General features: G+C 42.0%; 1 protein-coding gene across 1 annotated transcript in view; it reads left to right on the forward strand.

The window, feature by feature from the left end:
* Nucleotides 1-22,468, forward strand: part of If (integrin subunit alpha inflated) — a 134,276-nt gene that overhangs the window by 54,249 nt on the left and 57,559 nt on the right. The window contains exon 4 of the mRNA XM_076312916.1: nt 17,608-17,779. Coding sequence (XP_076169031.1) covers nt 17,608-17,779 — 172 coding nt within the window. The remainder of the gene's footprint in view (nt 1-17,607; nt 17,780-22,468) is intronic.

Here is a 22,468-nt window from a genome sequence, read left to right on the forward strand (position 1 = left end):
CGACCAAATATTATCGCGCGAATTTTACAACGGATACGTTTTGCGATCTCACCGCGCCGTGTTTCGTTTCGTTCGCGTTTCTGGTCACGCGACTTCCACGCGTGTTGCAACTTGTCGTTAACATCCACTGATGACGTTGCATCCGCGCAAGGGTGCAGCAGTGGCGTGAAATCGATACGCGTGGACGATTTCACGGTGACTTTTCAGCTCGTGTGCGACCAATTTCTCGAACGCGAATAATACTCGGGGACGAGAAACGTGGAAGGGTTCCGTCGACGAACGATGACTACGGGAGATTCGAACGATCGATCGGTGCATCATTGGCGCGATCGAGGCAAGCAGATTACCGTAAATAGAATTCCTTGGTAGAAGTTTCGACGCAGAAATCGCGGATACGCGGCTGTTGGTGCGACCGGTGCGAAAATAAACTCCGGTTACTCTTATCTCCGCATTCAGCGATTCCTCCGGCTTGCTCCTGGCGAGATCCTGCTCGGAAGGAGGAGCCGAAGCAGCAGGATAATCCAACGGGGCAGACAATACGCATTCCAGTCCTGTGTTTTGTCGACGGGACAAATTGCAACGTCCGTTAAACGATCGGTTTTTGCCCGCGGCGGCCTTTCGTGCCCTTAAGACCGTTCGCATGGAGCGGTTACTTCGACCGATTCTAATTACGATCGTCAGTGGTACCGTGACGGAATCGAAACCGGGAGACACCGAGAGTTATCCGCTCGCAATTTGGCGACGCCACCGATAAGGAATCGCGATCCCCGTTCCGAGCGGAAAACACGCGACTAGTTCTTTATTTTCTTACTTCTACTCGTACCGCTTTCCAGAGAAACGCATCGATACGAAGATGTTTATTGGCTTCGAATTAAATGTCGATTATTAATCGAAAAAGTTCTATCGATGGATTCTCGAGATTTGTTGCGTACATATCGGAGCACACAATAAAGACAAGTGAACGGAAAATAAGGAACGATTATTTTCCTCTTCTTAGTTCTACGCGTATTGCTTTCCAGCTGTTTCGAATCGAGTCGAAAGAAACGATATGAAAATGTTTATTACCATCGAATTAAATGCAAATTATTAATCGAAAAGTACAATGGACGGATTCTCGAGATTTGTTGCGCACAAATCGGAGCACACAATGAAGAGCGAATGGAAAACAAGCAACGATTTTTTTCCTTTTCTTAGTTCTACGTGTATCCCTTTCCAGCTGCACGATTGAAGATTTCGAATCGAGTCGAAAGAAACGATACGAAAATGTTTATTACCATCGAATTAAATGCAAATTATTAATCGAAAAAGTACAATGAACAGATTTTCGAAATTCGTTGCGTAAAAATTGGAGCACACGAGTACAAGCGATCGTTGCTAGCCGAGAGCAGCTAGGTTAAATTTGTTATCTTTAGACCCGAGGAGAACTTTGCCTGGCCTAATTTCGACCGAGCGGTACTATTTCCTGCCCGCAACTTTTTGAAAAAGTTCTTTTTTATTGCCCCTCGCGATCTTTTCGATCTGTATACATTTTCCATCTGGTTGGTTACCAATTTTACGAATCCAAGTTTAACGTTTCCGACTCTAGTGCTCGCTTACGGAAACCTGCCACTGGATACGCTAGGAACTTGGATTTCTTTCATGGTACCGCTACTGCTTTCAAAACACGTGTTTCGAGAAACTACCGTAACTGTAATTGCATTTATTTATGCACGTTTTCTCACCGTTACACTGTTTCTCTTTTTAATTTCTAGTATCGGTATTAGCGGTAGGTGTAATTTCTTTAACGTTGTATTCGTTGTAATAAATTCGCGCGATAACATTTGTTCGAAAGAGTGTACGTTCGAGTAACGAATGCTCGAAGGAAAATGGATCTATAATTTTGAAGCTGTAGTATGCACGATCCGTCTTCGTAGGTTCACTCTTCGGAATACGGTCGTGCGTTTATTTCCCTTTTATCGCGTAATACGGCCGATCGGTAATGTTCTCACGATGGCAGACGGTAGTTGCGCAAGTTCTCGGTTATTTACACCGTAGGTCGGTGTCTTCCAATCGAGAAGAACGAAGATGGACGTTGTACGAACGTTCGTGTCGATTCCACGTTCGTTAGACGAAGGTCTTAATCGGAACATTCACGGCCGTGTAAATAACCGGGTGAAGCAATTTCTCTGTTCGATTTTCGAAGAATAAAGAAAAATCCTGCTGTAAAGTTCCGATTGTAATGTATAGTTTATTACAACGTGCACGGATCTCGAATTCGTCCAGTAGTATTAAATGTACATACAAGAGTACAAAGTCGGGATAAAGAAATATACAGCAATGTAACTTGACGTGAACGATGACAGTGTTGTATATTTTTCGCGACTTTCGACTTGGAACTGAAAAGAAAACCCACAATGAAAAATAGTCGAACCGTTGACCGTGTAGCGGACGACCTTTTTACACCAATATGAAGACATCCCTTAACCTTCGGAGGACGGACTTCGTGGAGGCCGAGGCCGGGTCACTTTTGACCCACGCCAAAATCACGCACGAACGGATTCTAAAGTGTAATTTCTTTCCTTGCATTTTACGAATAGGTTTATTACAAAGAAAAAAATATAGCTTCGTTGTGAGAAGTTTGTAAATTATTGTAAAAAAAGAATAGGTTTATTGTAAAGAGTAGAGCAAACACTGTATTTAGAAAATGAATATTTATTAATTTTCTGCTCAATTTCTAGACAAAATTATCGTTATTCGAATGTTCGACCGTTCTAAACCTACGGAAAAACTCTCGAAATACTTCGACTCCTTTGTCGAATGTCCGAAAAACGACTAACGTAAGATCGGCGAAACAGCTAACTGCTGTTTGTCAAACAGCTTGTTTGTCAAACAAGTGACTTCTACGCCGAACGATCATAAATTACTTTCCGTCGACCTGGAGCAGGTCACATCTGGTTCAAGTGACACAGATTTACCACCGAGCACTTCCCGATCGACGGAAATTTTAATTATCGGAAAACTTGGGTCTCGAGTGACCCACGCGTGTCCTGCGAGGGTCGAAACTAACATCGACCGTTCGCTAACGACATCTGGCACTCGTTGGATCGTCGTTGAGTTCGCTCCAATAAATTCAACGAAGATGTAGGTAGAGCGTGGAATAATTGAAAATTGGAGACAAAAAAACACTTGGTGGATTTACTTCTCTGCTATTGCACACACACGCAACAGTGTTCTCTTAAAAAGGCTACATAGGAGCTCTTGACGAGGAAGCTCAACGCGGTAACACGAGTTCTATCTAAACAAAAAAAGGCAAAATCGTTCAAACGAGTATTCTCGAGTGTCGATAGATGTCGCGATCTTACTTTAACGAAAAGACCGTGAAACTCGCTACCGAGAAGATCCTCCTCCGTTCCGCGAACTCCGCGCGACTCCAAAGCGTACAATGCTCGCATCCGGTGAGTACGCGCGACAAACTTCGAGTTGCCAGTTTGAAAGGAAAACAGCGCCACGATGGACACCCAGAGGAGTCACTTTGTCGCGGACAACGTTTACATCGGTCCCCGTAATGTAACTCGCTCTTTGGCCATCAAAGCTTACACGAGAACAGAAGGGGGCGCGATAACTCACACCTTTCTCCTCGGAAATCTGAAATATTGCCACCGGTATCCGCGAGCAGGCGCAGCAAAGCGTACGGGGAGGCTGGTTGAAGAAAACGGCGAATACTCGTCGCCGGTTACCACGTTCTTTGTCCCTCTGACAAATCCTCGGTTTGGTTCGGTCCGTGATCTCTCCTCCATGGCGATTTCTCGCGTGTATAGTACGCGTACGTAGTCGCTAGACCGTCGCGCGATGTATAAATAAGGCAGTGACTCAGAAGGTGCGCAGGAGGTGAGTCAACCACGAAACTGAAGCGAACGTGTCTTCCGTGCGACCACCTCCGTCTCTCGTGACGTAAATATCCGTCGGTGGCGTCCGATCCGTTATCCTGTCGCGAGCGAGTAAGAGAGAGACTCCTGTTCCCTCCGGACGAAGGGGATGGTGCGAAGCCAGGTGAAAAATATAGCCAGGAGGGGTGGAGCACTGGACAAATTTAGCGGGAGTATATTTCATTCGAGTTAGAGACAACTCGAGTCTTTTTCTCTACGTAAACGCGAGCATTGTCCAGATTTTGTTCATCCTCGAAACGGGAATCGCGATGGCCGTCGTTCGGTGGGTGGTGGCGCTCGGCCGGAAGCTCGTAACGTCGAGAATTTTTATTTTTCGTTCCAATGTTCGCTTTTTCTACGGTTTCTCCAGCCCGAGTTGGAACGACTCTGTTTTTCGAGCAAATACGGTACAAGTTGGTTTATTTCGAGCAACGGTGGTAGCGACTTAGCGAATACTCGTAGGGATGACTTTGACCGGATGACGAGCGCGAAATAAAAAATGGTGATTCGTTCCAGCGATTAGAATATATTTAGCAGCTGCGAGCACGGCTCGAAAACGCTTACACGCGCTCGGTGCACGATAAAAGTGAATCGGAATCGTTGGTCGTTCCGATTCGGAGTTACTCGGTAGCGCGGCGACAGTACGGACGAATTTATCGCGAGATACTATTTCGATTTTATGTAAATTTTAGTTCGGATCGTTTCGAAGAAGCTTATAACGAAGCATCGGATCGAGAAACCAAAGACTCGAAGATCGATTTATTTAACAGCACTGTCGAACGAGAATGCTCTAATATCTGTAATATACTGGTAGATTAATTTATCGTAAGACACTATTTCGACTTTACGTGGATTCTATTTAGGATAATTTCGAAGAAGCTAATAACGAAGCATCGAATCGAGAAACCAAAGACTCGAAGATTTATTTATTTACCAGCACCGTCGTACGAGAATGCTCTAATATTTGTAATACACCGGTAGATTACTATATCACAAGACACTATTTCGATTTTACGTAAATTTTAGTTCGGATAATTTCGTCGAAGCTAATAACGAAACATCGAATCGAGAAACCAAAGACTCGAAGATCGATTTATTTACCAGCTCCGTCGAACACGAATGCCCTAATATTTATAATATACCGATAGACCAATTACCATTGTATCGCGACGAATAATCACAAAGTGTCCGCGATAAATTACGACTGTCGTTCGGAAATTAAATATCGTTACCAATGTTGAGATAAGAGATCGAACGTAGCCACGAAGAAAGATTCAAAGTGACCTTGAAATTTCTACGAAAAGGACAACGAAAACCCCCTCGACCTTTCGAAACTGTACAATATTCGAGTACAAGAGTTTCGTACGAGATCGAAACATTCGGAGCCGTTAATCTCCTCCTCGAGCGCCTCGGCTTTTATCGGATGGATCTCTACTCTAGTTAGAGATCGAAAAAAGCAAGTTCATCGTACCGGAGTCGCGCGACGTGAACCGGAGAAACCCGATTTAAGCGCCATGTGACCAACTCTCGAGTGTCTCGAAGCCTCGTCGTCGAGAGGGCGGGAGGATATTATTCGGTGATAATATTTTCCGAGTTTAATAAGTTCACGGCGTCGTAAAAACGTTCTCCATCGCAATATATTTGTCCAATAAGCGGGTTCGTGGCGCGGCGATTTCATGGCAAATTACAAACTTCAAACGAACCCATCGTTCGTTGGATCTTAATCCGATTTGTCACACTCCCTCGTAACGCGCAATTTAACGCGTAATCCTCGCTCGGGACCGGTCGTCGAGCGACTCGCGAAGAGAAACCCAAGGGTTGAGCGGATTAATGCGAATCAGAAACGCGGAAGCCGTGGCCAACCGATGTGAAAGAAAGGGACCAGCTCGTGAAAAAATAGGACGTCGATGGAGCTTCGCCCGAGAACGAAACCGTAATAACTCGAGGCCGTAAAACGTCACGTGATTGTTCGTCGCGACAAAGACCCGAGACATTTCATTTATCTCGAACGAAATTAACGACGCCGGCGAAACTGCGGTAGATCGTTCGCGGCGAGAAAAATCAAAAGGCGGCTCGGCACGGCGCGTGCACCGTGAACTTAACGAGGAAATTAAAGCGTGGCCGGTGAACGCGCGTGTAATTAGGCTCGACAATTAGGCCTCCCGATCTCAGAAAAACAGCCCGCGGACGTGTTGCTACTTCGATGGAACGAACATTGATTCACCGCGGCACTTGTGTCGGAACGATCAAGGTGAATTTTCGGTTACATGTCCCGTACAGAGTGGACCATTTAAATGGGAACGTTTGAATCCGTGTTGTTCGCGATGCGACGAAGAAACCAATCGGTGAAAATTGTACCGTTCGAAGGGTTAGGGTTGTCGATTAATCGTATCGCGTTAGAAGGGAGAATGTACAAGGGTACCGTTTCGAAGAAATATCGACGAGGCAGGTTCTCGTAAGAAAATTACCTTGCAGAAATAATAAAACGGATGCACGCGATCTCGGTGCAACCTTGTCCCGAAAAGAGTTTTCGATCGAACGATAAACAACGGAGATATTCAAGCGTGCGTGTATTCGACTGTTTGCACTGTACGCGTTAAAAGTGAAACCGGTAGACGATATAAGTTCTCGTTGCCTAGCGTTTTTCTCACGAATGAGAAAACGAGTAACAAGGAAAACCGAAAAGTCAAACTTTCGCTGCTCGCTGTCGGCTTGAATTCTATCCGAACGTTTGCGATAAATTCGGAATTACGAAGCAACGGGGGGAAAGGGGGAGTGAGTAGAAAGTTATCGTTCGTTTCGAAACGAGAAAAATCGACGCCGCGGTTGCCGCGCCAAATAAAGCACGACTCTCACTGCGCCATATTGTGTTCCGTTGTGTACCACCGATCGTTCAACGTCTCGCAAATATGGGCTACCAGTGTTCCTCGAAAACCATCGGCGATTCCACGGAAGCCGTTTGGTATCGGCTCCCTTAAAATACGGTCGATCTATCCTCGTTGGTCGAGTCTGGGTGCAGCCGACCCGAGATGACCTCATTCACGCGCAAGAATAACTTATGGTCTTCGGTCTTTCGGTTCGTGAACGGACCAGTCGGCTCTCCGTTTCTGTTTTTCTTTTTTTTCTTTTCTTTTTTTTTTCCCCTCATTCCCAGAAATTTATTGAAAAACGCGGGAAAAACGAAAAGAAACGAGGACGAGAACGACGACTCGGTAGACACCGAAACGCAATCTCTCGATAAAGGAATCCGTATTTCCCGGTTGCGGTGCAACAGAACTTTTACCGCGGCTCGACGGTTCCCAAGCCGGTTACAATGGAAACGCATTAAGTATTGCAGGGGATAATGCGAGCGATAAAATAGTGGTATATTGTTTTAATTTACGGTGCTGTTTCGCCGCGAAAGATACGGTCCCTACCATTATAGCGCCGCTTGTCAGCGTACTCTTTGAGACCCGGGAATTTCCCGCGCGCACACGTGCAACGCACGTTTCGAACAATAAAGGTCAAACGCGGAAAGAGTTTACGGTTAGGCAGCAGCCCGGTTTCGTCGCTTGCCTGCTACCGATCGTTCCCTCGTAAAGTTCGGCAGAATCGTAAAGCCACCACCGTGGTACGTTCCCGCGGGGACGTCGCGTGGAAACCTTGGAAAGCCCCATCCATCGTTTATTTGCGAGCGTGTACGCGCTCGCGAGAACTAGTCCTACGACCTAAAACGAAAAGGGTATCGTCCGCTCGTGTTACTCGTGACTCGACAGCTTCGCCCTTGCGCGGATAGATTGCCGCCATTGTCTAACTCGGCCATGTGTACCAGTCGAAAAAGGAACGGAACGAAACACGAAGACGCGGGACGCGAAACGTATTCCACGAGGAAGGACCCCTAACTGAGCCAAACAGATTTCAATGGTCTTTCATGGAACGGTAGAGTGTACGTTACTAAATATGTCCGCTAAATATTAGCCCTGGTTACTCGATAGTTTCGAAGATACAATTGTAGGGACGAGTTTTGCGCGAGCGATCGCGCGAAGTTTCGATCGAGTGAGCGACTGTTTCGGTAAATCGATAGCTCATTGAAGCCTAGTGCGAAAGACAAAAGATGAGCTGTAATGTAACCAGCGACCGATACGGACATGAGTCGACCGGTATCGAGAAAAAGTTAAGAAAGAATTTTCGAGAAAACGTGTGTGTGTGTTCCGCGGTGCGAGCGAGTTTGACTTTTCCTTTTGTACGCGTCGTGACCTTGCGCAGACCCTATATTTCCATCTGTAATCCAGAGGGAATATATTATTGTAACAGAGGAATAGGCATATTTTCCTATACACATATATATATTACTTTACATAATTAATTAAAGATATATCGTAACTGGACGTACCGTGATCGCAGATTAATGGTCTGCAGATTAATCTGCACCGTGATTGCAGACAGAACGAAGCATTTGTGTTTGCGTAACTCGTGAATTGGAATTCTCACGATCGAATTTTGGTTAAATGAAATTTCTTTTCTTTCTTCTTTCGTTCTTTTTTTTGCGTTATCGTTTCACTGTGGTGACACTGTTCACGATGGAACGACTGCCAGGATGATGGTTAACGTAGATTTAAGAAAAAACAATAATCGAAGGATATCAAGGATCACAAGGATCACAAGCCACGTAAGTCAGTTCGTCGTCTAGGAATAGGTTTCGTGTTTTGGGTCGATTCCGATTTGTTTTTGTTCATCGAATCCCCGAAGGGTGGTCTCTCGCTTGCGATAGGTCGCGTACGCACGATGGACGATAAAGAGTGAAATGATACAATTTCGTCCTGGCAGTTAGGTCACCGTCTAGATAAGCTTCTTCTGTTTTACGATTCGGGAGATATCTTTATCTCGTTGAAGGAGAAATACGATTGAAATATTTTGTAAAAGGATACGATGCGAAGTTCGTAAAGGAAAGTTGAAATTGTAGATTTTGGGTCGAACCAAAGAGAATTTTCTCTTTCTCTCAATAGAGAAAGAACGATGACTCTCGATCATGTTTTTTCCGATAATCGAAAACTGCTCGGTATTATCGTTTTTCTCCGTGCCATTTACTCATTCTCGTGCTCGTGAAGCTGAACAGGAAACTGTAAGATTTCTAACCGAAACTTCTTTCTATTTTAAAATCCGTTTCGTTCAGATTTTATTTTCACTTCTAGGAGAATAACGATTGTTGTAAAATTATTCAAGATAATTAGAAAAACTTGTTTACTTTTAAGTTGTTCCAGATGCTTTTCAAACCGATCGTTACTCTAATATTTATCTCACATGGAAGAAGTTCGTAACACTCTCGTTAATTTCCACCCGTATATTCATCTCGGGTCCTCTTAGTACGTACAAAGTGTTGAATGATGATAGAGCGTTTTATTACGGTATACCCCAGTTATAAATTTCAACAACCTATGTGGAATACCTATCCTTATTCCCTTATTGCGCAGACCGTCGTTTTGACAAATGGAAGGTACACGGTCGTCTTATGGGTTTTCCCTCAAACCGTGCCGTGTCTTTCACGGTGGATCGACATCGGTATTAGTTTATTTTATGTTTTCAATTTATTTCCAAACACAGAATTTTCTTCTTGTTGGCTGTACGCCATAAGGCGTAATAATCCAGGAATAATCCGGAGCACTCTGTATACAGAGCGTACGTAAATGGATCGATAAGTATTCTACGGAGTATTTTCGCAAATAGATAAAAGAAACGGCCGAACAAAGGTTTCTTTTCATCCTTGCTCCGATTCGAGTAATACCTATCGACCGTTCAATAACAGAAACTTGTTTGCTCTACGTCGTACAGATTAAACTGCCAAAGGATTTCCACACTTTAATCTCCGCGCGATACCAACGGTTTAGGCGATCACGGGAGAGACCGCGCGTGGGTCTAAACGGACCCGTAACTTAACCCGTACAACACTCGTACTTCGCTCGTAGAAATATTCCGAAGGAAGATTCCGTTATTTTATCGTACTCTTTTTTAAATTGCCAAAGGATTTCCACACTTTAACCCCCGCGCGATACCAGCGGTTTAGGCGATCACGGGAGAGACATCGCGTGGGTCTAAACGGACCCGTAACTTAACCCCTACAACACTTGTACTTTGCTCGTTGAAATATTTCGAAGGAAGATTCCGTTATTTTATCGTACTCTTTTTTAAATTGCCAAATGATTTCCACACTTTAACCCCGCGCGATACCAGCGGTTTAGGCGATCACGGGAGAGACCGCGCGTGGGTCTAAACGGACCCGTAACTTAACCCGTACAACACTCGTACTTTGCTCGTTGAAATATTTCGAAGGAAGATTCCGTTATTTTATCGTACTCTCTTTTAAATTTCCAATTAATGTTAACGGTATGATCGAGCGATGCAAGGGTCCGAAGAGACCCAGGTCACGGCGAGAATCAAAAGAGCCAATCGTGATCGTTGCTATCGGTTCTCCAGCTCGAGGACGAAAAATCGAAAAGAAGTCGATCTCGAACATCGGTCGAGAATCGTGCACAATACGAATCGAAAAAAACTCGAATCGTTCTCGCGCGATACGGGCGCGTTGAAAGGCCGCGAAGCGCTCGATTGAAGACATTAAAGGAACCGTGCCATTAGCCGGGCTTAAGTTCTTTCGAGTGGTCCTTTTAATGAAGAGCGAACGCAGATACGGTTGGTGCAATCACGCCCGAAGAATACGGCTCGTCGTTCGAATTGTTATTATTCTTCTTTTTCTTTTCTTTTTTTTTTTCAGCGCCGTTTTTCGCTCCTCTTTTCTCCGCGCAATTAAAGTCGCCGTTCGTTGCTTTTCGTTCCTCGAACGATTTGCCCCCTTACGATCGAAGGAAACGCGTTGGAAACGTGTCATTATCCGCCTTTAACGTCTTCCGGGCTCTTCGGCGACGAGCAAATTGCGGCTCGCTAGATTGCAACGAAACTCACGCACGTATTTCTGTTACAGATTAAACCCGCGAAAAACCGACGAAACGAACAATGGATTCGCGATAGCGTCTCGTTCCGAGGAGACAACACGATCGAAAGTCCATAAATGATCAATTTCACGCATCCGTTTCTCTGTATCGCTGTACCGTGGTTTCGATAACGTGAACTCACCATTAAACGAACACGTAGGGAACAATGAATTTTCTAAACACGGAATCTATCGGGACGATTCCAACGATAGAGATACAATGAAATTTTTAATTTCTACTTCGTTTAATCACCGTTTGGTAACTCGTCGTTCATTTCGACAAAATTGTACACGTTACCGTTTCTTACCGAGATTGGTGTTACACGATAAAACTTGTTTTTCTTTGCTCGTTTCAAACGAGGGAAAAAGTATCGAATTACTCGGTACGCGAGCTCGAAAAAAAAAAGCGCAAGCGCAATTTCAGAAGGGGAACCTGTTTTTCTAAAATGCATTTCTGGTTCGAACCAGTATCGGCAACTTTTACGACAACATTGAGGTCGTTCGTATCGCGATCGTTACACTTCGTTTCGCGGAACGGAAAGAGAACATCGAAACTTCGCCTCCCTTTGCTTTTTCAGCATTCTGTGCTGCACGATCATCATCCACGCGTCGATCAGCTGTCGATTCTTTGATACGTATCACGATCAAGATGCATCTGAAACTCGTGTCGAGGTACAAGATCGATTTACTTAAAGCGGCTCGGTCACGATCGATCCGCGAGCAGCTGTAACCCGTGATAATTCTTACTTCCCTCTTCATTTACTCTTACTTGGTGTTCACCTTCCTCCTCGAACTCCCGGCTCAACGAGGCGCATTCAAAACGGTTCACTAAGGAATGCTTTATTTGGAACGTCCGATGACCAAACTCATTCTTATATTTCTTTGCGGCTGTCCGGTGCTATTATGCGTTTCGATTCGGGAATATTTTCACTCCCTTACCACCTCCCGTTTATTTTACCAGCTGTTTCTCTTCGAACGATTCGTTCTCTCGTTTGTCTTCGATGTGTAAAACACGGTCGCGAAGTTTCGCTGTTAACGAATCGTAGACACTGTTTGGAGAATAATTTTCTACCGGAACTGTACGAAATTTAAAAGTACCCGTGTACGAAATAAACGTTGCATTACCAAATTACTATTATATAAAAGTTTTCAGTGATTGTTTTTCGTACATACTTTTGGAAACATTCGCCAATACGTGGTGGAACTTTACACGTTTCGTATTGCATATGCGTTGTTTCTTCCATCCAATTTGTTCGTTTTATCTTGTTGAAAATGTTTGCATCTCTCGTGTTCTTCCAAAGTGTCGGAAAGTAGCTGTTTAATATCAAATAGGAAAGTTTCTGCGAAAGATTTATTCTTCGGTATCAGATACGCTATCTGTTAGTCATGCTACGACAAGATTTAGCAGAAATGCACAAATATGTGCACACGGACTTCGCCTTTGGTTCAATAAAACGCTCAAATGTGTTCAATGATTGTAACGTGCAAAGTTGACGTTCTTGGAAAGCATTATACCTATAATACACACCCTTTTATACACGGTGGTTTAGAATTTTTTGAATCGGTGGACAAAATTCTGTTCGAACTTACGTTTCCACGAGGGATAAAATAAGTAAAGTTTTTTATAATTTCTTTTATTATACATACAATCGAACGAATATTTATTTATGTATCTTCGTCGTAACGTACATTTCTTTCTACGAAACCTTTAATTGCGATCTAATATTTCGTTACACCGAATAGATGCATAATAAAATCGTGTATTTCACAAGCAGCTGCGGATTCATTTCACGCCAGCCACGATATAAAGTGTGATATTTCAAACCGATGCAGAAATGCATTGCTGAAACTCGCTATAAAATTTAAATCGCAACGTTAAAAAGAAATATATATTGCAGTGTTGCAATCATACGCATTGAACAGTTAATGCTAAAAGTAGATAGTATTAAAACTGATATGTGAAATAAAACGTTGCGACCATTGTAATACCATGTGTCATCAATCTGTGATTTTGTGTAATTTCAAAGAACAAATGAATTTCTTAAGAGATCGAGTCGAAAAATTGAAATCGTTCTCCAGGTTCCTATTGGTACCCGATTTGTTTGTTACTTTGATTTTACACGCATTTTTTGTATAGAATTCCTTCGATGTTTCATTACCACGTATCGCGATATAAAAACTCGAGGAAAACCATTCGCTTCGTAGCAATGGCGAGTCGATTCTGGATTGCAAATGAACTCGTTACTCGTGTCGATACTTATTTCGGAGTCTTTTCGCGTTGAGAGTTTCGTACGCGCGATTCGAGGCGGTGATCCTTGAGCGATTGAATTAAACTCGCGCAATGGATAAATTGCGGTTACACACCGACAGTGGCGCAACTAAAAATTTCAAACGTGGGGAGCTACGTACGTTTTCTTTTTACATCTACATTTACGAATGAAAATAATTAGATCTCTTATTTCTCTACATAAAAATATTACTTCCCTGTAATGTCAAATCCAAACTTTCTTTTTTCGAAAGTATAATCGTAACTTGGGAATATCGGGACAAAGAATACAATATTACCTAAGTATTGAAAAAAAAATATAACTATTTATTCGATCGGAATTTTGGAATATCGGGAACAAAAAATACAATATTACTCAAGTATTGAAAAAGAAATATAGCTGTTTATTCGATCGGAACTTGAAAATATCGGAACAAAAAATACAATATTACCCAAGTATTGAAAAAAAAATATAACTATTTATTCGATCGGAACTTGAAAATATCGGAACAAAAAATACAATATTACCCAAGTATTGAAAAAGAAATATATCTGTTTGTTCAATCGGACGCTTAAATTTTGATTTGTTCGTTACGAAATATTCGATTCTATAACTGAATGTTAAAATGTCTTCGATTCATCGAGTGACCGGTAAAAAGTCGCGTATCGTCGTTTGAAATTTTTATCTACGTAAAATTATTATTCATCTTTCGGAACGGTAATTGATTCGGAATTCTCGATTTCATTTATAATTACGGACTCGTACGAATTGAAGGCAACCCTTCGATGCTCGTCACGCGTAACAGGTTCGAGCATAATGGTCGTTTTAACGCGCGGAGACATTGAACACTTACCGTCTCGATACTGGATCAAGTTTTCACTCGAGACGCGTTAATCAACGACAACCGGGCGCTTCTCTCGTTCAGTTTTCGATTAACGCTCGCGTAGCATCCGATTCGCGTGGTAAAACGATGTAACGTTTGTAACGCGCCTTAATTGGCTCGCAATTAATAATGCAATGTTGCGTGCACCGGTCGAACCGCGGTGCAGCACACGATCCTCGTGCATGCGGAATCAGCGAGCTGCTCGTTAGGGCTCGTTTACACGGGGCAAGCCTTGGAAACCGATTAAAATGTTACCGAGCTGCGTTCGCGACGATACGATGCGTTTGTTCTACCCTGAATCTGCATATAGTCGCAATCTGCATTAAGGCTGCGTTGTCCCTTTCGTGTTTGATTTATCGCAACGTTCAAATTAAACGTTCCGTTGGTCGTTGGCTGCGTGTACAAGTACATACGCCTATAGATCTGCGTTTCTGAAACTTCTTTTCGCTCTCTACTCCGACTCGTGGCACGAAATTATTAACGATTGTTTGATCGAACCTATAGATAGTATGATTTCGTGCAACGATAATTTTAGAAACTGGCGTATCGTTCTTAACGGACAAACTGATTCAATTTGTATATATTTCGAAATATATTTCGAAATAATAAAAAAGATATTGTACGTTTCTCCCAATTTCGAAGCTCGAAGAGCACTGGGGATCGAGTTTACGAGATCTAGGGTAGATTGAGAAAGTTTGAAAATAGTTGATACATTTAAATAAGCACCAACGCGATCCAAAAGAAGGGATTACGAATATTTGAGACGAGTAACATCGACGAACATTCGTAAAGAAGTTGTTAAACACTTCTTTGGTAAAACGGATGTAAATACGCGCACGAAGTTTGAAATTGACACGTTCGATAGTTTTCCAAGAAACGAGATCTTACTTATCTCCCAATGTTAACGTTTCGATCTGGGTCGATTTACTCGAGTGTCGGTGGGAATCGAGTTTTACCATTGATATTTAATATTCCATTGGTAGACGGTGGGAGAAAGTTTCTAAATCGTTGATACAAGTTACTAACGTGATCCAGAACGAATCGCGAATGTTAGAGAAACATCGGCAAACATTCGCAAAGAAGTTTCTACAGTTTGGTAAAACGGATGTAAATACACGCACGAGGTTTGAAATTGACACCTTGGATAGTTCCCTAAAAAAGAGATCTTATCCAAATTTCGGCCTTGGTTCGATATTCCATTGCTATTTCTCGCTTCGCGGTTAGTTTGTCTCACGTTTCGTTTCCAAGCTGAAATGTAACTGAACGGTGCGTCATCTCTTTTTTGCGAAATGGTCGTAACCGCTGAACAACGCGTATTTTTGGCGATAGGAGCGTCGTTGCGATCGTTTGTTCTCGTATCCCGATCCTGGGACAAGGTTCTCTCACACGCGCAATAATCTGCGTATTACGTCAATCATCCGTAGTTAACTAGGCAGCCACGCTAGCAGCTGATGACCTTAATAACACGCCGCGTAAATATACGTACGTAACGACGGCCACTTTGCGTCTCATCGACCGGGACTGGCGTCTAAGAGTTTCCTCGAAACTCGTTGCGTGCAATCTCGTTACGGGGGCGTGTCCACTGAGCGCGAACCACCGCTGGCAATAAATTAAATTAATTATAGAATTCGTAGAAATTCGGTGAAGAGGTTGACATCGTTACCGAGATTCGTGACTCACGGTGTGTCAATCTCGTTAAGTTTGATCGCGATGTTTAATACCAGTTGTTCCGGCACCGTGGCGAACCGTAATCATTGCGATTCGTTAAATTCTGGCCTCTTGCGTGCGACATGAAGCATCGTGGCACGTTTTATTATGCAACGGTCTGTAGACGTCTCGCTTGTTCCGTATCGAGTATCGGGGGATTATTTACAGTCCATGATGTTTCTTTAGACCGGAGCATAATATTGCGTAACGTCTTTTTTAGGTTTTCGAAAATTTCTTAACGATTTGAAAAGTTCAAATTTGGTATCATAAGTGTGTTTATTCGCGTTACGATTCTCCGTACGTTATTGAATCAAATTCCGTTATTGAATTTAAGTGGCAGTTACACTGACAATTATTGAGACATCTACCATCATATATTCTTTTAGGAACACTGACAGTTACAACGTCCACTACCTATCCTTTTAGGGTAGCTGATAATTATTGATAATTATTGTCTATTCTTTTGAATTTTAATCTAATATCGTGCACTCGGCCAAACCTGGGGACATCTATTGTCTATTCTTTTGAATTTTTAATTCTAAATTCGTGCACTCGGCCAAACCTGGGGACATCTCTTGTCTATTCTTTTGAATTTTTAAATCTAAATTCGTGCACTCGGCCAAACCTGGGGACATCTCTTGTCTATTCTTTTGAATTTGAATCTAATATCGTGCACTCGGCCAAACTTGGGGAGATCTATTGTCTCCTCTTTTGAATTTTTAAATCTAAATTCGAATACTCGGCCAAACCTGGGGACATCTCTTGTCTATTCTTTTGAATTTGAATCTAATATCGTGCACTCGGCCAAACTTGGGGAGATCTATTGTTCATTCTTTTGAATTTTTAAATCTAAATTCGAATACTCGGCCAAACCTGGGGAGATCTATTGTCTATTCTTTTGAATTTTAATCTAATATCGTGCACTCGACCAAACTTTGGGACATCTATTGTCTCCTCTTTTGAATTTTTAAATCTAAATTCGTGCACTCGGCCAAACCTGGGGAGATCTATTGTCTACTCTTTTGAATTTTAATCTAATATCGTGCACTCGGCCAAACTTTGGGACATCTCTTGTCTATTCTTTTGAATTTTAATCTAATATCGTGCACTCGGCCAAACCTGGGGACACCTATTGTCTATTCTTTTGAATTTTTAATTCTAAATTCGTGCACTCGGTCAAACCTGGGGACACCTATTGTCTACTCTTTTGAATTTTAATCTGATATCGTGCACTCAGCCAAACTTGGGGAGATCTATTGTCCATTCTTTTGAATTTTTAAATCTAAATTCGAGTACTCGGCCAAACCTTGGGACATCTATTGTCTATTCTTTTGAATTTTTAAATCTAAATTCGTGCACTCGGCTAAACTTGGGGACATCTATTGTCTATTCTTTTGAATTGGAATCTAATATCGTGCACTCGGCCAAACCTGGGGACATCTATTGTCTACTCTTTTGAATTTTAATCTAATATCGTGCACTCAGCCAAATCTGGGGACACCTATTGTCCATTCTTTTGAATTTTAATCCAATATCGTGCACTCGGCCAAACCTATTTTCAACTCCATCCGAGAGGTTCTCTAAACATCATCTAAACGCGGCAGTGATACGAGCTCGGTTGCATAACGCGGATAGCGCGACCGAATGCATCCCGCGCTGCAATTACCTCGAACTTGATGTCACGTCGTCGCGTAAAGGCGTGACCGGTCTATGCAGTCTGTGCAATTTCAATCGACGTGGATGCCTTTACTTCCCGGAGATCGGAACGAAGAGCGCTTAACGAGTCGACCGGCCGGTTGTTACGTTTAATTGCGATGAAACGATCATGAACGATACAAACACACCGTGGACGAGCGATTAAACGTTCCTGTTTTATGTTCACAGGCGTGCGCCCCCAGGTACATTTGGTTCTCCGTCTCGCAGCCGAAGCACGACTCCGAGGACAATCGGTTGAACAAGGAATCGACGGCCGGAAATCGAAGAGAACCCGTTGGCACCTGCTGGGTCGTTAGCGATAGCTTCAACGAATCGCAGGAATTTTCACCCTGTCGAACCAGTAAGTTTCTTTTCCCTTTTTCGAGAACTTTATCGCACAACAGGGCAATTGCGTCACGCAATTGGGACGAAACGTATTCCGAGCGGCTACAAAGAACGCCTTTGAAAATCGTGTTCACGATGCGAGAGGAATGGATCTCTTCGTTCATAAATTGCCTTTCCAGGATGGTGATTCTATCGGTCGTTGATTCGTTAAAATAAATTAATCGTTGATAGTAATGTTTCAAAGTTTTCGAAAATTCTGATCTCTAAATACGAATTTCATCTGGGAGAGTTGTTTCTAGCTTCACGGTACACGTTATCTTTCGTTCTGGATGTGACAAAATTGTACTCGTCGAGTAATTGTTATACCTGGATCCTGTATGTATTATTTTCATTAGTCAAAATCGATTCTTTTCGTCGTCCTGCGACGAAAAGTACACATCAGGTCGAAGGTGTTCGAGAAATGGAATTTCGTAAGACTTTGTAAAATATTTCGGGTAAAGACTATAAAGAAGCTACAAATTTCGAGGAAATTTCCTGCGTTCTCCACCTGTCGCTCTTGTAAGAAATTTCAGGATCGAGCGAGATTAATTGTTTCTTACGGTATTGCACGCGAACTGTTTTTAATCGTCGCATCGGAGCAGGCGACAAACGCCTTCAGTTTTCATCGCTGTTCCCAGTTCGTTGTGTTGGCACTCGAATTGAAACCGGGTTCTCAGAATTTAGAGTACGCCTCGTTCTCGTTCCAGAATTAGCTCGGTTTACAAAATAAAAAAAAAAGAAGAAGCAAGAAATCAGAAAAACATTTCTGTGTGTCTGACAACACTTACCTCCAGTGCTATAAACATTCGGTAAACAGCTCCTCGAAACCGAGGAACTCGCTCGTTCCCTCTTTAACATGTTTCTCAAGAGGTAAATCGTCCTCTGACCCCCCGGGCATTGGACCCGTTATCGGCATTGACCCCGAGATCATTCTAATAAATATTATTGCACACGTTACGTGTACATTTTTCCATTTTCTAATGGTATACGTTCTTTGAAAATGGATTTCGAAAAATGGAGTAGAAAAGTGTACAAAGTTACACGTACTGGGTGGTCCACGCAACTGTTTCGGATCGTGACTCCGTTATCGATGCATTTACGAAAATGTGTCAACGAAAAATGACTTGAAGAGCATTACATCTGTGGGATCTTAGATTTTTCTAAAATTCAACAGTGCACGAGCAATCATGAATTGCATTCCTTCTTTAAATGGAAATGCATATTCTTGTAGCACAGATTCATTTTCTTCTCCATTCTACGTGAAAAATTATTGAGGTATCATTTTCATTATTAGTTTTCGAGGTATTTTTAAGAAATGTTTTTATTGAAGAAGATGCTCAAACACTTTGCGTCTATGTCGTAAACGTGAACACTGTTGTCATTCAATGAAGATACTTTAATAATTTTTTTCCCATGATACATATTAATCATGGACAGGAGAATGGATCTGTTCTATAAAAAATATGCATTTCCATTTAAAGAAAAGATGCAATTCTTGATTGCGCGTGCACTGTTGCACTTGAAAAAAGGTCCTACAGATTTACCTTTTTCCTACGACATTCTTTCATGAATGCGTTAATAACGAAATTATGATCTGAAACAGTTGCGTGGACCACCCAGTGTACAAAGTATATTTTGCATTATTTTATTATTATCTTCGTTGCTGATGAAAAATCTCAATTCTGAGGATTAAGGTTACTGGTATAGGACACTGAAAGGAAGGGTTTCTTTGAGATTTTTTTATTTATTCTTTTGAGATTTAATCTGTCGATTTGATCTGCAATTGATTACCTTTCGATTTCCACAATTTCGTCGATTTTTCTATTTTCGATCGAATAAGTTGGAAACGTGTTTTGAACGCATCACACCCCAAGGGAATGAAAAGGAAACGATCCTTTGAAACGTCTCGGGCAGATCACCGAATCCCATAGGACGAAAATTTTCTCCGCGGATGACAAAGATCAGCTGCGACATGTGACCATGTCCTCGAACTGTAGCGACCATAAATACGTTTGGTAACAGGATATTTCCTGCCATCCGTGTTGTAGGTCTGCCGTGGTGTTTTTAATGACAAAAAGAGTATCGATTTTCGTCGGTTCAGTAAACGGCCGGTTGTTTTACGGTAATTTAGAAAGCGGAATATTCGAACAACGGTTTCTTCAGCTTTGTGATTTGGTTTTTGAAACTCTGACGAAACTATAAAGAATCTCAAAATACATTTGGAGCTATTTTAAGAATAATTAATCGATAAAGCTGTTGATAATTCTTGAAAAATTTGTTCAATCTCTTAATTGGAATAGAACACAACGTTGTTCTACGGTAATTAGGGAGCGGAATATTCGAACAACGGTTTCTTCAGCTTTGTGATTTGGATTTTGAAACTGTGACGAAACTATAGAGAATCTCAAAATACCTTTCGAGCTATTTTAAGAATAATTAATCGATAAAGCTGTTGATAATTCTTGAAAAATTTGTTCAATTTCTCAATCGGAATAAAACACAACGTAGATCCCACATGCTGTTAGTGTTCAATGTTTTACATAGCCACAGAGAAAACGAAAATGGACAAGTGTAAATGTTTTTTTTATCGATATCGTTTCATTTTTTCCCCTTTTGTTTGAATCTCATTCGAGTAGTTTTATCGAATGGCCGAAAAATAAGGGTACACTCAAAAGTGCACTTTCTTCGATAATGTTCACCGTTGCCCGAAGATAAAGTACTTGGAAATGTGCAGCATTTTTCTGTTATCAGTCGTTTATCGCCAGTAGCACGGACAAGCCCTGATTTCGGAAGTTATTTATGTGTGACACAGTATCGCGGGTCTCCCACGTTGTTCAGATGTTTCGGAAGTCTTTCCGGTCAATCATCTTTCGTAACACAAAAGTAACTTCTTTCGATCGTGGAACTACGTCTACACGGAAATTACTATAGAAAGAAATTTGAACGCGCGAAATTTAAAATTCTAGTCGGAAAAAATTTATATCGCACGTTTTAAGAATTTTCAAACAAAATGTAAATAGAATTAGGAGACCGCTGTAAAATAATACGGTGATATAAAAATAAAGCGTTAAATTCGTCATTACCCAGAATCGTATTAAACGTAACGTACAATTATTATAATAATTTTAAAAACTTCGAGTTAAATTCCATCGTGTATCGACAATTGGTAATGCTAAATATTTTACGTCCCACGACAGGTCTAGTGTTCCCCTACGGAAAGTGAACAAATTAAAAAATCTCTCCTCTCTACCATGAACAATTCTCGTAAAAATGCTATACTCACCGTTGAACCATATTTCTTTCGATGCGATTGAAGGAGGTAGAAATAATAGACAACGGAACGTGCGACGCTCGAGAGTCCTTTACCGTAGAATGCACCGCAGTGCACAGTCGTTGCATCCGGTGCACACTTGCAGAGCAGAGAAACATCCTTTTCCTGCGACTAAAGTCAAGCATTTCCACGCGGCCGAGTAACCATTTGGTAAAAGACAAATCTTGTATGTACACGAACCCTTAATGCATTCCAGACTAATGCGTTTCCTCTCGCTGCTTGATGCCAGATTTCACAGTGAATTTCGAATTCCAAACGTTACAATACAATCCGTTTTTCACGAGAAATAAAAGTATCCTCGCATCATAAGGAGCACAAATACTTTAAATATATTTTTACTCCATTTTATTCTATTTACAATCTGCCTGCACGACGATAAGTAAATATATAGCTAAACTCTTGTTACGAAAGAGTGAACATTTCTGAAAACTTTTTTCTCTATTATCCTCTAGCTAGTTGACGGTCCAAAATTACACTATTTATATTCGAAGATAAAGTCAATTAAGCACACACGAATTATTATTTTTTCTCCCTTCAAGACAGTTCGATAACCTTCGTCGAAAGAATTGTTTTCCTTCTTCGGATTCAAAGAGCAAAATTCCATCATTTTTACCATTTTATTTACTAACGTAAATTTTGTTCCGTTTCGAAAAAGACGTGGATCTCGTGTCGCTTCCTTTGCGATGTATCATTTCCGAACAATACGTTTACGTATTGCATCTCCCCGAATATAACCAAAAACGTAATAGAACGAATGTTCCATTAAACAGACGCATTTTTTCAAATCTGTAGCTGTCCTCGAACGAAAGAAGGTAAAACTACGACCCTAAAGATAAAGTCGTTGCACCTTAATTGTTTCCTCATTGTACGCGAGAACGAGTCGCAGAAGTCGTCACGTCCTTTTACCAAAGGGCAGCAAGTTCACGTCTCCACGAGTGTTCATTGTCAGATGGATATCGTCGCGATCCATCGAAAAAAGCGCGATATCCTCGCGGAAACGGTCCGAGACGGCGACGTGTGAGCTCATCGTCCAGAAATTCCGCGGCGAGAGCGAGCAATTAAACAATTTGCAGAAGCGAAGCGACGCGAACGTTTGTTGCCGCTTTTCCCGAGAATCGCAGCGCGTTTTTAGCGCCGGGTCCCTCGCAGCTTATGAAGCCGCGGCGTTGTTACAGCTACAGGGTGTTCTCTGTTTTAACACGTTAAACGCCACTCCAGTTTTCTATGTTAACCCATTGCACTCGAAGATCTTCTGCTATCAGAAACTGGCACCTCGATGAAATCCATCAAATCGAGTAATTAATTTAAAACGGAGCGTCTCCATTTCAACGTTTC

Source organism: Ptiloglossa arizonensis, chromosome 5 (assembly GCF_051014685.1).
Source record: "Ptiloglossa arizonensis isolate GNS036 chromosome 5, iyPtiAriz1_principal, whole genome shotgun sequence".
In the NCBI taxonomy this organism is placed as follows: Eukaryota; Metazoa; Arthropoda; class Insecta; order Hymenoptera; family Colletidae; genus Ptiloglossa; species Ptiloglossa arizonensis.